The sequence below is a fragment of the Ananas comosus genome, linkage group 20, assembly GCF_001540865.1.
Source record: "Ananas comosus cultivar F153 linkage group 20, ASM154086v1, whole genome shotgun sequence".
Taxonomy (NCBI): Eukaryota; Viridiplantae; Streptophyta; class Magnoliopsida; order Poales; family Bromeliaceae; genus Ananas; species Ananas comosus.
In genome coordinates, this window is record NC_033640.1 from 10425584 (window position 1) to 10440512 (window position 14929).

Consider the following 14929-nt stretch of genomic DNA (forward strand, 5'->3'; position numbering starts at 1 on the left):
TATATAGAGTCCGGTTATGGTGCTTATTAAAGCACAAGTTTTTGTGCTTGTAAATTTTTTACTGTTAGATCTACTTCTTAATCATTTTTATTTGTTAGATCATATTATTCAACCAACCACCCCACAACCCTAGGGGTCCCACGTCATCCTAACCGCATATCTTTTAATCCAATGGCCAAAAATCTACAAGCACCAATAATTTGATACTTTTAAAAGCATAGGAGCTATATATATACATATATATATAACTAGACTGGAATACTATCAATAGCACAAAGGTATTGGTGCTATTAATTTTTTAACCATTGGATTGAGAAATGTGCGGTTAGAATGACGTGGGCCCTCTAGGGTTGAGTGAGTGGTTGGTTGAATAGTATAATCTAACGGGTAAAAATAATCAAACAGTTAAATCTAACGGTGGAAAACTCGATAGCACTAAGCCGCTGGTGCTATCGATAGTATCCCAGCCGGACTCTATATATATATATATATATATATATATATATATATATAATTAGGCTGGAATACTATTAATAGCAAAACACTCTTTTTGCTATCAAGTTTTTAACCCTTGGATGAGAAATTGTAGGGTTAGGATGATATTAGTCAGTTAGAGTTGAGAGGTCCCCCTAGGGTTGAGTGGTCCCCACTGGGTTATAGTATTTAATCCAATGGTTAGAAATGATGAAAAGAATTGATCCAAAGGCTAAAAACTTGATAGCAAAAAGGATGTTTTACTATTAATAGTATTCTAGCCCAACTCTCTCTCTCTCTCTCTCTCTCTCTCTCTCTCTCTCTCTATATATATATATATATATATATATATATATAATTAGGCTGGAATACTATTAATAGCAAAACACTCTTTTTGCTATCAAGTTTTTAACCCTTGGATGAGAAATTGTAGGGTTAGGATGATATTAGTCAGTTAGAGTTGAGAGGTCCCCCTAGGGTTGAGTGGTCCCCACTGGGTTATAGTATTTAATCCAATGGTTAGAAATGATGAAAAGAATTGATCCAAAGGCTAAAAACTTGATAGCAAAAAGGATGTTTTACTATTAATAGTATTCTAGCCCAACTCTCTCTCTCTCTCTCTCTCTCTCTCTCTCTCTCTCTCTATATATATATATATATATATATATATATATATATAAAGTCCATCTACTATCCTATTAATATGATTGAAGACATTGTCTTATCAAGTTGATTTGAATGATTGGAACTTCAAATTGATAATCGGCACTGTTGAAATTGATCTACACAATTAGAAATGTTTAGAAACCAAATTTTGTAATATTTAAAAATCATTATCAAGTTTATCTTAAGAGTTGAAAAATGAACAGTCATAAATAAATTAATAACCTTCTTAAAATAGAGGTTAGACTTTCTCATTTCATAANTGTCGTTGACCTGTGAGCCGATCCCCCCCCCGCTTCCTCTCGATTTGATGCGTTTTCAGGGTTTTAGATCGCTCGGTTCTGCTTATTGTGCTCAATTTCTACTTGTTTTAGTGATCTATGGCTGTTGTAAAGCTTCGTGCTTGGTTTGATTAAAATCACAAATTGGATGATCTCTCAGTATCTTATTCGCAAAGTTCGCGAATTGAGCTCATTTTCTTACTTTCGTCGGGTTTCGATTGGCCAAAGCCGCATCTTGTGCTCAGTTTTAGTTGTTTGGAGCTTTATACTGGCTCTGATGGAGTTTTTAGGTAGTTTGAGCTTCATTTGAAGTGTAAATTTTTTATTTCGATAGGTTTGTGAGAGCGAAGAGTGAGATTTCTCTGGAAGATGTGAAGGAACTTGTGGAGTTCGGGGTCGAATTGTTTCATGCTTCACAGAATAAACTATACGTTCAGGTATATGCGGTGATTGTGGTGGTAATGTACATGTTAGCTGATCGTCATATGAGATTTGTGCTTGTGATACATAGGTTTGCTATTGTTTGATTAGGTTAGATGGGGAGGTATCTTATACAAACTTCTGAAGAAGCATGGGAAGAAGCTGTCACTTACTGTTCAGTGGAGGCCCTTCTATGACACCTTGATGCGCACACACTTTAAGAGGTAAAGTTCCACCTTTAACTTATTTCCTTGGAATGGTCACGTCATTTGATCTTTGAAGATGATCAGATCATATTATGTTGTAGCTCTTCGGTTTAACATTCTATGCGAGTGAGGTTATCATGAAACTGTACTAATCTACGAATGTATTTAACCATTCACCAACTTGGGATGCACTATCGTAGAACCCAAGATTTAAGAGAAACTTATGTTGATTTTTTTCTTTCTTTTCTTTCTCCACCTACCACCCCACCCCCCAAACCTGATTCTGCCAATCTAGATGCTAGGGGAGTGCAAACTGACGTAGGTTGCCAGTTCATTATGTAGATGATGTTTATCTCCACTGCAATCAAAGTATCTTTCATTTAGTCACACTTTCGTGCTTTTTTTTTTTTCCTTTTATTTTTTGTAAACTTTTTAATATTGCTTTTGAGGACAAAGCCAGACTTATCGCCTGTTATCAGCATTTTCTAATGAAATAATTATCCTGACTGAGCTTCTCTACATTAATCAGAAACACGGGTCCCGAGGGCTGGAGGTTGAGACAACGACATTTTGAAACTGTCACAGCCCTCATTCAAACTTGCCGGAAGTTCTTTCCTGCTGGTTCAGCTTCTGAAATATGGTCAGAATTCAGGTACATTTTCTTTTATTTGTCAAAGTATTATTTACTGCGTTTCATGCATATTTTGGCAGCAATGTAACTGTTGCAGGTATGACAGGTTATATAATGTATCCTTATTTTTTGAGAGCTAAACAAGAGGCATAACCTCAACCTGCTTCATTTGTTGGAATGTCTCCTTATATTTGGTTCGGTCTTAATCGTCTGGAAAGGGCCAATATTGTTTAGGCGACCAGGGAATCTTATGGTGCCTATTTGGTACAAGCTACATATGCAGACCATGTAACATACGAGAAAAATATCCTTATTAAGAAATCTAAGAAAACAATTAATAAAATTAAGATGTGATCTTGTAGTCACTTCTTTACTTTGTAATTTAAGTAAATCTCAGAAGCAAGGTAACACCATCTAAAGAAATGGAAATCTCTGTTTGAGCTTGTTAATTGATTAGTCACTGATGCCATTTGCTAGGTTATCATAGATTTCTAGTAATTGTATTTATTGGAAAATACAGGGCTTTGATGGACAACCCATGGCATAATTCTAGCTTTGAAGGTTCTGGCTTTGTGAGATTGTTTCTTCCTATGAACAGGGAGAACCAGGACTACTTTACAAGGTATGCAAAACCAACAATCCATTTGGGAGTTGCTGAATCCTTTTCTCTCTATTCTCCCCTACCGACTGCAATCTCTTCTTTTCTTGTTTTGACATTTTGTTGGCAGTGATTGGATTTCACAGTGCTTTGATCTGTGGGATTCTATACCAAATTGTCAGTTTTGGGATAATCAGTGGTCTGCTGTTATTGCATGTTGTGCAAAGAGTTGCAAGTCGATTGACTGGGAAAGTTTTTTGCCCACACTTTTTACAAGATTCTTGAACATGTTTGAGGTATGGAAAAAAAGAAAAGAAAAGAAAACATATTTTTCATGATTTTGCGGTATAACCAGCATAGTAGAGTGCTAAAGAAGCTGGTATCACCTAACTGATTTGCATTTCCCTCGTGAAGTTTCTTGTGATTATGTGTGGGCATTTTATGCTAAATTTATTTGAATGTTTTTCTCTTGTAGGTTCCTGTCTCAAATGGAAGGGGGTCATATCCTTTTCCTATGGGTGTCCCCAGGAATACGAGATTCTTGTTCTCCAGCAAGTCGGGAACACCTTCGAAGGCTATAGCAAAGTCAATTGTGAGATGTATTTTTTGTTGTTTTGTTTGCCATATCCAGGACTGATTGATCAGTTGCTATTTGAAATATACGTGGCAAAGAAACAGAAATGCATTTTTTTCTTTAATTACATCGTATAGCAGTGAACACGTAAAGAATGAAGGAAAAGTTTAAGGCTTTATTTCATATGTGCTGCAATCTTTGATTCCTCGACTAACTTCTGCACAAACATGCATTCTGGCTGAGAATCTAGTTCAGAAAGGAAAAGGGTTTTGATTGCTTTCTTAATATATAAAAATATTTGCTAACAGGCTTCTGCATGGAAAAGAGGTGGCTTCTTTTGCTCTTAAACTTCTAAGTGACATCATTCTATCGCAGGTGTATCTCCTGAAGCCTAGAAGCGCAGCACAGGAATACTTTGAGAGATTGGCAGATCTACTTGAACAGTTTGTATTTTTGACCTTCTTATGTCAATCTCTACTTTCGATACTGCCGCTCACTCATCCTTACAATGCTGAGACCTTTTGGTGTTCTAGATATTATCATCCTTCTAATGGAGGCCGTTGGACACACTCTTTGGAGCGTTTCTTGCGGTACTTAGTAGTTTACTTCCAAAAACGTCTTCAAAACGAGCAACGGTGAGAGATTTATCCAGATGATGGTGCAAGAAAACTTAAGCTCCCCCACTTTTCTGGAACTCATCTTTATCTTGTCAAAATTTATATGCAGTGAGGAAATCGATAGCCAAAGCGATGAATGCTATTTAGGAAAGTCAGAAAGAGCTTCCTTTGTGAAAGTGGTACTGAAATTAATAGATCGTGGCCAATATAGCAAGAATGAAGCTCTTGCTGAAACAGTTTCTGTTGCAACTTCAGTTTTATCATATATCGAGCCCTCTTTGGTTCTTCCATTCATCGCATCCAGATTTCGACTAGCCTTAGAGACTGTAAGTATATCTGCACTTTGTATTTCCTTGTGTATATCTCAAAATACAGAACTAAGTATCTGTTCAACCCTTGTCTGGCTTCTCAAACAGCTCTTCTACCCTGGGAAGGGTTGCTTCTTTGAACAGTTTTACTTAGACATCATTTCTGCAAAAGCTCCATGGCCAGACAGGGCCTAACAATTCCTATGCAAGAATTCACATATGCAGTTATTTTACTTGAAAGTATGGTGTGATTGGAACGCATGCAAATGACAAGACCATAATATTAATCTCATCTGGCAATATTATTCTTATACTTTATATCTAACCTTATGATTCTTTTTGTTGGTTCATGGATAGATGACAGCGACCCACCAGTTAAAAAATGCTGTGACAGCAATGGCATTTGCTGGGCGTGCTCTTTTTTTGGCTTCGTTATCTCAGATCCCTCAATCTGATGGCACTGATAATGTTGATGCCTTTATGGACATAATAGTGGCTTCTCTGTCCAATGCATTACTTGGCATGGATGCCAATGATCCTCCGAAAACCCAAGCTACCATGCAGTTAATTGGCTCCATATTTTCTAGTGTAAGCAACAGTTTTCTTGTCCATATGCAAATTTTGTGTACAAGATTTGTTAATTCTTACTCTCTGTTTGCAACATCAGTTGGCTACTGTCGGTGGTGATGATGGGCCTGCTTTCCTACAAATTGATAGTTTATCTGAATGGCTGGATGAGTTCTTTTGTCGCTTGTTTGCGCTGCTTCAGCATTTGGAACCAAGCAGTGCCATGTGAGCAATTGGTTTCAGAGCCTAGGGTTTTGCATACTGTTTTAAACGATATTTCGTTATTCATATGGTGGCTATGAGATAAACAAATCTATATTGTTTTGTGGTGCTGCAGGAATGAGGGTATCCAAAGTTCACTTACTTCAGGAACTTTTCTTGTTGAGGATAATCCATACTATTTCTGCATGCTGGAAATTCTTCTTGGAAAATTATCAAAGCCATTATTCAATCAGGTTTTCTTCTCTTGCTATTATAAGAAACATCACACAACTCAGTAGCTCAATAAACAAAGATATTAATTTATGGTATTGGCTTTTTTTTCCTTTATAATTGTTCAACTCTTCAGTCATTGAAAAAGATCTCTAAGTTTGTCACAACGAATATCCTTCCCGGAGCTACTGCAGAGGTCGGGCTTCTCTGCTGTGCATGTGTTCATTCTGATCCTGAAGAAGCTGCTGTCCACCTTATTAAGCCAATCTTAATGACCATAACCTCCTCTCTTGAAGGGATTCCAATCAGAAATTTTGGAAAAGGAGGGGCTTCTGTTGCATCATCCCCTACTAAGGTTTGTAGATACGATGTTTTATTGAGAGTCATTTGTTGTCCAGTTTCAAACTGTATATACTTGCAGGCAACACTTTCACCAGCTCTGGAGACAGCATTAGAGTACCACCTGAAAGTTTTAGCTTTAACTATCCCTTATGTGGGTCCTGTGCTACTTCATTACCAGGATGAATTGAAAGAAACAATCACTACTGCATTTCAATCTCCTTCCTGGAAGGTTTTCAGTCTCTGTCGGAAAGCATGATTCATTATTTTTTTTTTCTTTTTATTTTTGTATCATGGGTAACTCGGAGATAGTTTATGTGACTGTAGGTCAATGGAGCTTCTGATCATGTCCTTCGCTCTCTTCTAGGCAGCCTGGTCTTTTATTACCCAATTGATCAGTATAAGTATGCAGATTCACTTTTGCATATTTTTTTTCAGTTACTATATTTGTTAATTACTTTATATTAGTGATGGCATTATTGGGTAATTTTTGTCTTTTTGTCTGTTTAGACCTTTCCCTTGCGAGCCTATTGCTTCTATTATAGAACCCTGGGGCTGCTCAAGAGGTGGTCAGAATGAAAAGAACGAAATATTCAATTTCCCCCCAAAGTGGCACATTCCTAATCAAGAGGAACTCGCATTTGCAAATGAGCTCTTGGACCTTCATTTTCAGTCAGCTTTAGATGATCTTCTCACAATATGTCAGACCAAAATGCATAACGATGCAGGTAAACACAATTATACAAATAAAGAAAAAAAGTTTTATGTCCTCTGTCATGCATTGATGATAGAAAACAACCTGCATACTTCAAATAATAATTTTAACGTTCATAATGAGCATGTGTTGGGGGGATCTCATTAACATGAACTTGGAAATGAAGCCCTAGTAGCTGATATATCTTTGTTCCGAGATTTCCCTTTGTTCCTGTCAATTTATATATTCCCTTGACTGTGAAGTATGCACAAGTTTTTCATCCATGATAGAAATCTTTTTTATTGTCTTTAGCATGTTAAAACAGAATCAATTCATTTTTTTCACATTCTGCTATTGTCCACTGATATATGTTCTTTATTTATGAAATTTCTGCAACAACAATTGCAATGATGTAATATATTACACAGGGGATGAGAAAGAACACTTGAAAGTGACGCTTCTACGCATCTACTCCTCGTTGCAAGGAGTAATGTCTTGCTTGCCTGATATGCGTCCATCATACAAAAATAGCAGCTCTAAAGAGGAGGATCACGCTACTTTCCTAATTGCGGGTGCTTCTGGCCCTTCTGTTGGTACTTCACAAATGAGGGAAAGAGCTGCTCAAGTTATTCATGTCGCTTGCAAGTAAAGTTTAATGTCCATTGCTTTTGCTTACTGAATATATTAGTTTTCAAACCCTTACTAATTGCTTTGTATTAACAGATACATACTGAAAGAAAGAACAGATGATAGCATCCTCCTAGTACTTGTCATACGTGTTATGGATTCTTTAGGAAACTTTGGTATGGAAGCTGGACCAAGATGAAGTACCATTTAGAGGCCCCTTGAATTGTTTAATATGGTATTTTTGATGTTGTACCTTTTTTAGGGAGTTTGGAATATGAAGAATGGTCAAATCATATCCAGGCCTGGAAGTTGGAATCTGCTGCCATAATTGAACCTCCATGCAATTTTATCATTAATTCTCATGCTCAGAGGCAAAAAAGGTAGCATTCCTCTAACACAAGCGCAACCATCATTTTTTTTTCAGCATCATGTAATCTCATCAACATCGATGAGACGGTAACTCCGCTTTTCCATTTCCAGGCCTAGGTGGGCACTTGTCGACAAAGCAAACATGCACATTACCTGGAGATCTTCACAAACTTCTTATCATAAATATCGGACAGATGGAAATATATATCCATCAGAGTACTTGATTCTTTTGATGGAAGATCTTCTTGATCTTTCGGTGCATAACTATGAGGCAGTTCGCTTGTAAGTTCTTACTTTGTAATTCATTTGTTTCCTATTGAAGTGATATTATATGTCATTATCCCATATCAGATGATTTAATCAAAATCGTTTAAGCAAAATGCAACAGAATATCCAATCTGTTAAGCATCCATTGGGTGCTTGTTGTACTATGTTCCACATTTCTCTTTCTTATTGGCAACTTAGCGGACTCCTTTTTCAATTTAACAACTTCATACCCATAAAGGTTGCATTATTTATTGCGGAAGATCACTTATTGTGTGTGCTTGATAAACTGAAGTACTGAACAACGTATTTTTTACTTTTTTTATATTTCCTTCAGTTCATTACCCATTTTTTTTGGTAAATGAGTGCTTTGGATTCACTGTGCGTTATCTCTTATGTATAAAAAAACAAACCTGCATAAACAAACAAATCCAGGTATGCTGAAAGAGCTCTCTCCAAAATGCTTAAACGCTGGCCATCATTGATTGCCAAATGTGTTCTCACGTTGACCGGGAATTTGCATGATCCGAAGGCCTCTGAACATGCGGTGCTTGGTTCTTGCTCAATTCTTTCAAGTCAGACTATTCTGAGACATTTGACGACGGTAATTCCTCTGTTGTATATCTAATACTGTTTCTTTTCAATGTATTCTTTAATAATGTGCCTTTTCTGTTTTAAGCAGGATGCCATATCGTTCTCCTCATTTATCATGGGGCTTCTTGCGAGGTTATTTTACTTTTCTAGGCTTTTTAATCAAGGCAGTATGTTATTTATATTTTTATTTTGCTGCTCACTTATATTGTTTTACTTTCGAAGCTCCCATCATGAATCACTGAAAGCTCAAAAAGCTATCACGGAGGTACATTTGAATACCAAATTAGATTTTTATTTGATATGAAGATGGGTTTATCATCCATTCTTTTGCCTTAACTCACATTATTTCAGCTGTTTGTAAAATACAATATTCACTTCTCTGGAGTATCAAGGAGTTTTTTCAAGACTTCAGATGGTCAACCAGAGTGGCCAGATTTTGCAGATTTGGTTTCTCAGATAACGTCCTTGAGTTTTGACTCCAATGGTTTGCACTGGCGGTATTTACTCAATAATCTACTGTTAAATTTCTTTATCTATCTATGGAAGCACAGCATAATTTGTCAGATTTTAGGTTAGCTTATTTGTTAAGGGTTTTTTTTTTTGGCATACATACATGTAGATATTAATAATTTTACGAATACCTCTACAAAGTTCATATTTGCATTTCTGCCCCTGGAAATCATATTTATTTGCAATCATGCTCCTGCCAAGGGCGCATATGCAAGACTTTTTGCGTAGGTACCAATGATAGGGGCATATTGCAAATAAACACGGTTTTTTGTGATAAGTGCACAATTACCAACTTTGCTCGGGTGTTTGCTCAATTTTGCATATTGCAGGGGTATGTATAAAAAGAAAACCATCTGTTGATTGTTGTCACAAGCATTGTACTTTACACACCTTAATTCTATTTGTAGAAATCTGTAGATCTTCTTCAGTGATGCATGAACGTGGTTCTATTTGATAACCTGAATATTGAGAAACTATTGCAAATTTTTAGGTACAATTTGATGGCTAATAGGGTACTTCTTTTACTGACATTGGCTTCTAGAAGTGATTCACAGTTGTCTTCAAAAATTCTAGGGGAAACTGCTGGTCAGTATATTTATATAGTTGATTATTACATGGTAGATTTGTTGATGTTCACATTTTCTAGATTTCTATCACATAGAAGGGCTTTTCCTAAAGCAGGACATTTCCTAAGGAACTTGAAAAGTCAACTTCCTCAGTCAAGGTTGCTTGCAATATCTGCTCTAAACACGCTAATAGAAGGAGAGCAACATAAGTCCTCTGGCCATCCTAAACAGTATGAGAATTCATCCATTGGAGGAGTTCTGAATCAGATATTACAAGAGGAGGGATTCTTCAACGAGACACTAAATAGCTTATCAAATGTCCATATAATTGATACCGAGACTTTAGCTTCTAAAGGGAATCATGGATCCTCATCCTTTCAGAGTGCAACAGATAAAGCTATAACTCTTTTCTATTTTGACTTTTCTGCATCATGGCCACGCACACCCAGTTGGATATCTCTGTTGGGAGGTGATACCTTTTATTCCAACTTTGCTAGGATATTCAAAAGGTTGATACAAGAATGCGGAATACCAGTTCTGTATTCACTTGGGACAGCACTTGAAGAGTTTTCTAGTGCAAAAGAGAGGTCTAAGCAGTGTGTTGCTGCTGAAGCCCTAGCTGGTTTACTTCATTCAGACATTAATGGGCTTTTGGAGGAGTGGGACAAGTGGATAATGCCTCAGATAGAGAAAATAATATTAGCACCATCTGTTGAATCGATTCCTGAGTGGGCAGCTTGTATACGATACGCAGTTACCGGAAAGGGGAAATATGGGACCCGCATTCCTATCCTGAGACAGAAAATTTTAGATTGCTTAGCTAGACCCTTGCCTCAATCTTTGGCTACTAGTATTCTTGCTAAGAGGTATTCGTTCCTTTCAATTGCTCTTATTGAGATCTCTCCTCATAGGATGATTCGTGAGGAGGCTGAGTACCATCTTAAGCTTCTAGACGAGCTGCTTGGGAATATGAGCAATTTATCTGCTCAGGTATGATATACGTTAAATAATTCAGATATTTTGTGGTCTGTTAAATTTAGTATTGATTTTCTTCAAGTGTTAAGAAGTTGTTGTCATTTATCTAGATGTCTCCTAAATTACGTCAAATTATCTGAATGAGTATTATCTGCATATTGCTAAATATCTGTGTTTATGTAGTTTATATTGAGCAAAAGAATGCATATTTATCTGTACGTTTCTCAGTTAAGTACGTATGTGGAGGTGTTAGTGCAGAGGGAGAGAGATGGACTATATGCTTTTTGCACAAGCTTCTGAATTAAGAAACAATCTTTTAGAGGTTTGCTATCTAAGCATAAAGTAGAAGAAAATTAGGTTCATTATTAATTTGTGTAGTGTTATCAATTAAGACAAAAGTTGAAGCTACTAATTATCTACTGGTGCCTCTTAAATATATACCTTCATTACAGTTTACAGCCGTATGCTAGCTTAAATGTTACATTCAGCTTCAATCTCTTTTTATCATTCTCATGGTCAGTCTTTCTCTTACAAATATATGTGAGACAGGTTAGGGAAGCTGTTGGTGTCATGCTTTCTGTGTTATGTTCAAATATGCGGCTTTTTGCAACATCTGGGCTTGATCATTTATCTAAGGGAACTGTCGGTGATGCATACATGTTTGAGCCTCCTCAGAAGGAAAATTGGGCTAAAATTTTGACAGAGAGGGCTTCTGAATTATCTATAAATATCCAGAATGCAAATCTCTCTGATAGGATGCAGTCTGCAGATTCAGCTCATGAAAATGGCTTTACAAATGCAGAGGCAGAAGCTGATGTCAAAAGGATGGAAACGGTACTGCATTTACTTCTATTCTGAATTTGAATTCCCAATTTTTTCAGTTGCTTAAATGCGAAAATAACTTTTCAATCATCATTGCAGTTGTTTCACTTCATTATCTCATCCTTGAAGTCTGGGAGATCTTCTGTTTTGTTGGACATTATTGTTGGACTCCTTTATCCTGTTCTTTCATTGCAGGTAACAGACTGACAAAATTTGCTTTGAGAATCATGCACAGTTAGACAATTTTCATATGTTCTTTTCATACATTTGTCTTTCATCAGTTCTTATGGTATAAGATTTCACTGGTGTGTGTTGTGTATGTCACTAGACTCACAACTAGGATACCATTTGAGTATATGTTCATCCTCTTTCTGTGAACGACTAGTAAAAGTTGGCTCATCTTTATTAGCTTATGAGTGTTTGAGTTTACTGGAATTTTTTGGCAATCACCTCTTCTTTCTTTTATATTTATATTTATTTTTATTTTTAGACAATAACTTCTTTAGTGAGAAAGTAGTTTTCTAGATATTTGTTCTGTTAGTAAGTTGCACAATATGTTATCCAGTGACAGCACTTCCACTTTACGGAGATTGTCTTCTCTCTTTGCTAATATACAATACATGTCAGAAATTTTTCAATTTTTTGGTTTGGTTTACTATAGTCATGTATTACACTCCCCTCATTTTTTGTGAATTTTGGTGGGTGTTAGTTGATAAATATTTAAAAACATGTGTGCAGGAAACGGCAAATAAAGAGTTGTCGACATTGGCTAAGGCAACTTTTGAATTGTTGAAATGGAGAACTTTACCACGGCCTTTTCTGGAAAATGCTGTCTTAGTTATTCTTTCTTCAATGAATGATCCTAATTGGCGAACCAGATCTGCATCTCTGAGCTATCTTAGGACCTTTATGTACAGGTTGGATTTCTTTTGGTTCTTTATTCTTTTTCTCAATAGGATAATCAAACTATAATTTCGTTACGTTGATCTGCTTTCTTTGTAACAGGCACACATTTACTCTCTCTATGTCAGAGAAAGTACAGATTTGGCAGAGCATTGAGAAGCTACTCGTGGACAGCCAAGTTGAGGCAAGTAAACCTGTTTAGATCAAAATATGTTTGATTTTGTCTTTTGAGTAGAAATGTAATTTGAAATAGATTCAGAACATGCTTTTTCTTCTTTCTCCTCCTGCTCAAATAAGCGCAAGTTTGTAAAAGAAATGATACCAAACACATCTAATTTTTTTCGATTTGATATTGCCTTTTAAGGTAAATCTCAAAAATGCAAAGCTTAGGGTGTATCTTAAAAAATCGGAGCCCTTAAATTAGGTACATCTGAATTTTTAGATCATTTTTGTTCTGCGACTCTTTACCCATTCAAAATTAAGTTTGTTTTGAGAATTTAATATGATGCACTAGTTGGTGGATTGGTGCAAAAGATGACTCACATTCCTTCAACAGAATTGATATAAAATAAAGTGTTTTACTTTCTGTAATAGAACACATTATTCAGAGCTTCTCTCTTGTGTGTGTTCAGGTTAGGGAGCATGCTGCTGGTGTTCTAGCAAGCTTAATGAAGGGCGGAGACGAAGATCTATCGAGGGCTTTTCGTGATAAATCATATACAGAAGCTCAATCAATTCTGAAGAGACGAAAACAGAGGTTTTAATCATGATTCATGATATGTCTCCTTAACTATTTTTGTTTATACCAACTTTTCCCTAATTTTCCTATCATTCTATTAAATCTGACAATACACAAGTGTGCAAGTACATTCATGTGCATGTGCATGTGCATGCAAACGCACATGCATGCAACAGCCCTGGCACAGCCAATTCTTGAACAGTCAGGGCTGGGTCTGGGCGCGAGCCCTTCCTGTTATTGAAAATCCTACATCCAGTCATTGCATTTTATCTGAAATTCTCATATGCATAGCAATATTTTTACCCTAAAGCCACTTTAGTAGGTCGATATTATTGTATACACGTACAGCTGACGTAGACATACCATTTCATTTTCTTTGGAATTGAACAAAGGATTGTTAACTGTAGGAAGTCAACTTTGACTCCATCTATCGCATCTACACATGGTGCGGTTCTTGCTTTGGCGGCTTCAGTGCTATCAGTTCCATATGACATGCCTAGGTATGTTGCCTTTTCCGAATTCAGTTGTAGCAGCCGCATTTATCCAATTTTGGACACAATTTTCTTAGGCGAACCATTTTGCAACTGAATAGTAGAACTTGTTGAGCCATAGCCTGTTACGAAATGATTATTCATGCATCAAGCTAATTAATATATAGTTTCTCTTCTCAAGCCCTTGACATAATATTGAATTTAACTTTTGAGGACTGGTATTCGTAGTACCATATGTTAACAGCAAGTATTGAATGTGAAAGTTAGAGTGAAAAGCACAAGCAATAATTTATCAGTAAGAGTAACTAATAGGCCCAGTTAAGTACAAATCCTGTAGTCATGGAAAAGTAATTTAACTTAGGACTAATGTCTACTTAAAACTGTTCTTGAGAGCAAGGGCATCATCAGCCCTTTATCATATTGCTGAGTTTTCAGATCTTTAGCTTGATGAATATAGCTTTCGCAAATTTATTTATGAATTCTAGTAACTTATATTATTGACGCTTCTTTTCACACCCTCTTCCTCCCTTACAACTACCCATAGTAATTTTAATCCTTTGCACATCACATTCTGAGATGCATTAATACAAGAAACCACTTGAACAGTTGGCTTCCGGATCATGTAACCTTGCTTGCACGGTTCATCGACGAGCCATCGCCCGTCCGTTCCACTGTTACTAAAGCAGTCGCCGAATTTAGGCGGACTCACGCCGATACGTGGATCATTCAGAGGGACGCGTTCACCGAAGAGCAACTGGAGGTAAGCTCCGATATATATATATATATATATATATATATATATATATATATATATATATATATATATATATAATTATTTTCCCATTTTGTATCTAATTCTGTTGTGCTAGTTACTGGCAATTATAGCTAATGTTGTCCATATTTTTTGTTTTGATCTTTATAATACTCGCAGGTTCTAGCAGATACATCATCTTCTTCGTCATACTTTGCGTAAGTTGATTATACATAATACTTTAATATTGTAATGCAGATTGTAAGGCAATATACGAAAGAAAAACATGCATATTTATTGTGATTGGTAGGAAATAAAATCAGGTTTTATTTTTCTTTTTTATTTGTTTTTTATCCCCTTCTGTAAGCATCTATTATTCACTTGAAGTTCGTCCAGAATTTTTTTAAATATTCTTAGTAGATAATTAGGTGGTAAATTCATCTACTCGTCTCTTCTTTTAACTATGCTACCTAGTTCTCCATGCACATTTACAGAAAAAAAAAAAAAAACAAAA

At 36.2% G+C, this 14929-nt stretch overlaps 1 protein-coding gene across 1 annotated transcript; it reads left to right on the forward strand.

The window, feature by feature from the left end:
* On the forward strand, nt 1407–14851 carry LOC109725332 (proteasome activator subunit 4). Its single transcript, XM_020254483.1, has 35 exons — nt 1407–1412; nt 1753–1855; nt 1950–2062; nt 2574–2696; nt 3196–3297; nt 3404–3569; nt 3749–3865; nt 4223–4290; nt 4381–4482; nt 4574–4790; nt 5130–5360; nt 5440–5564; nt 5677–5794; nt 5908–6126; nt 6193–6342; nt 6438–6514; nt 6621–6838; nt 7233–7449; nt 7528–7607; nt 7694–7811; nt 7912–8082; nt 8500–8668; nt 8747–8790; nt 8881–8923; nt 9010–9155; nt 9659–9753; nt 9847–10724; nt 11259–11543; nt 11631–11726; nt 12270–12448; nt 12537–12618; nt 13067–13191; nt 13581–13673; nt 14271–14424; nt 14596–14851. The coding sequence occupies exons 3-35, from the start codon at nt 2043–2045 to the stop codon at nt 14635–14637; spliced, it is 5070 nt and encodes a 1689-aa protein (XP_020110072.1). The 5' UTR covers nt 1407–1412; nt 1753–1855; nt 1950–2042; the 3' UTR covers nt 14638–14851.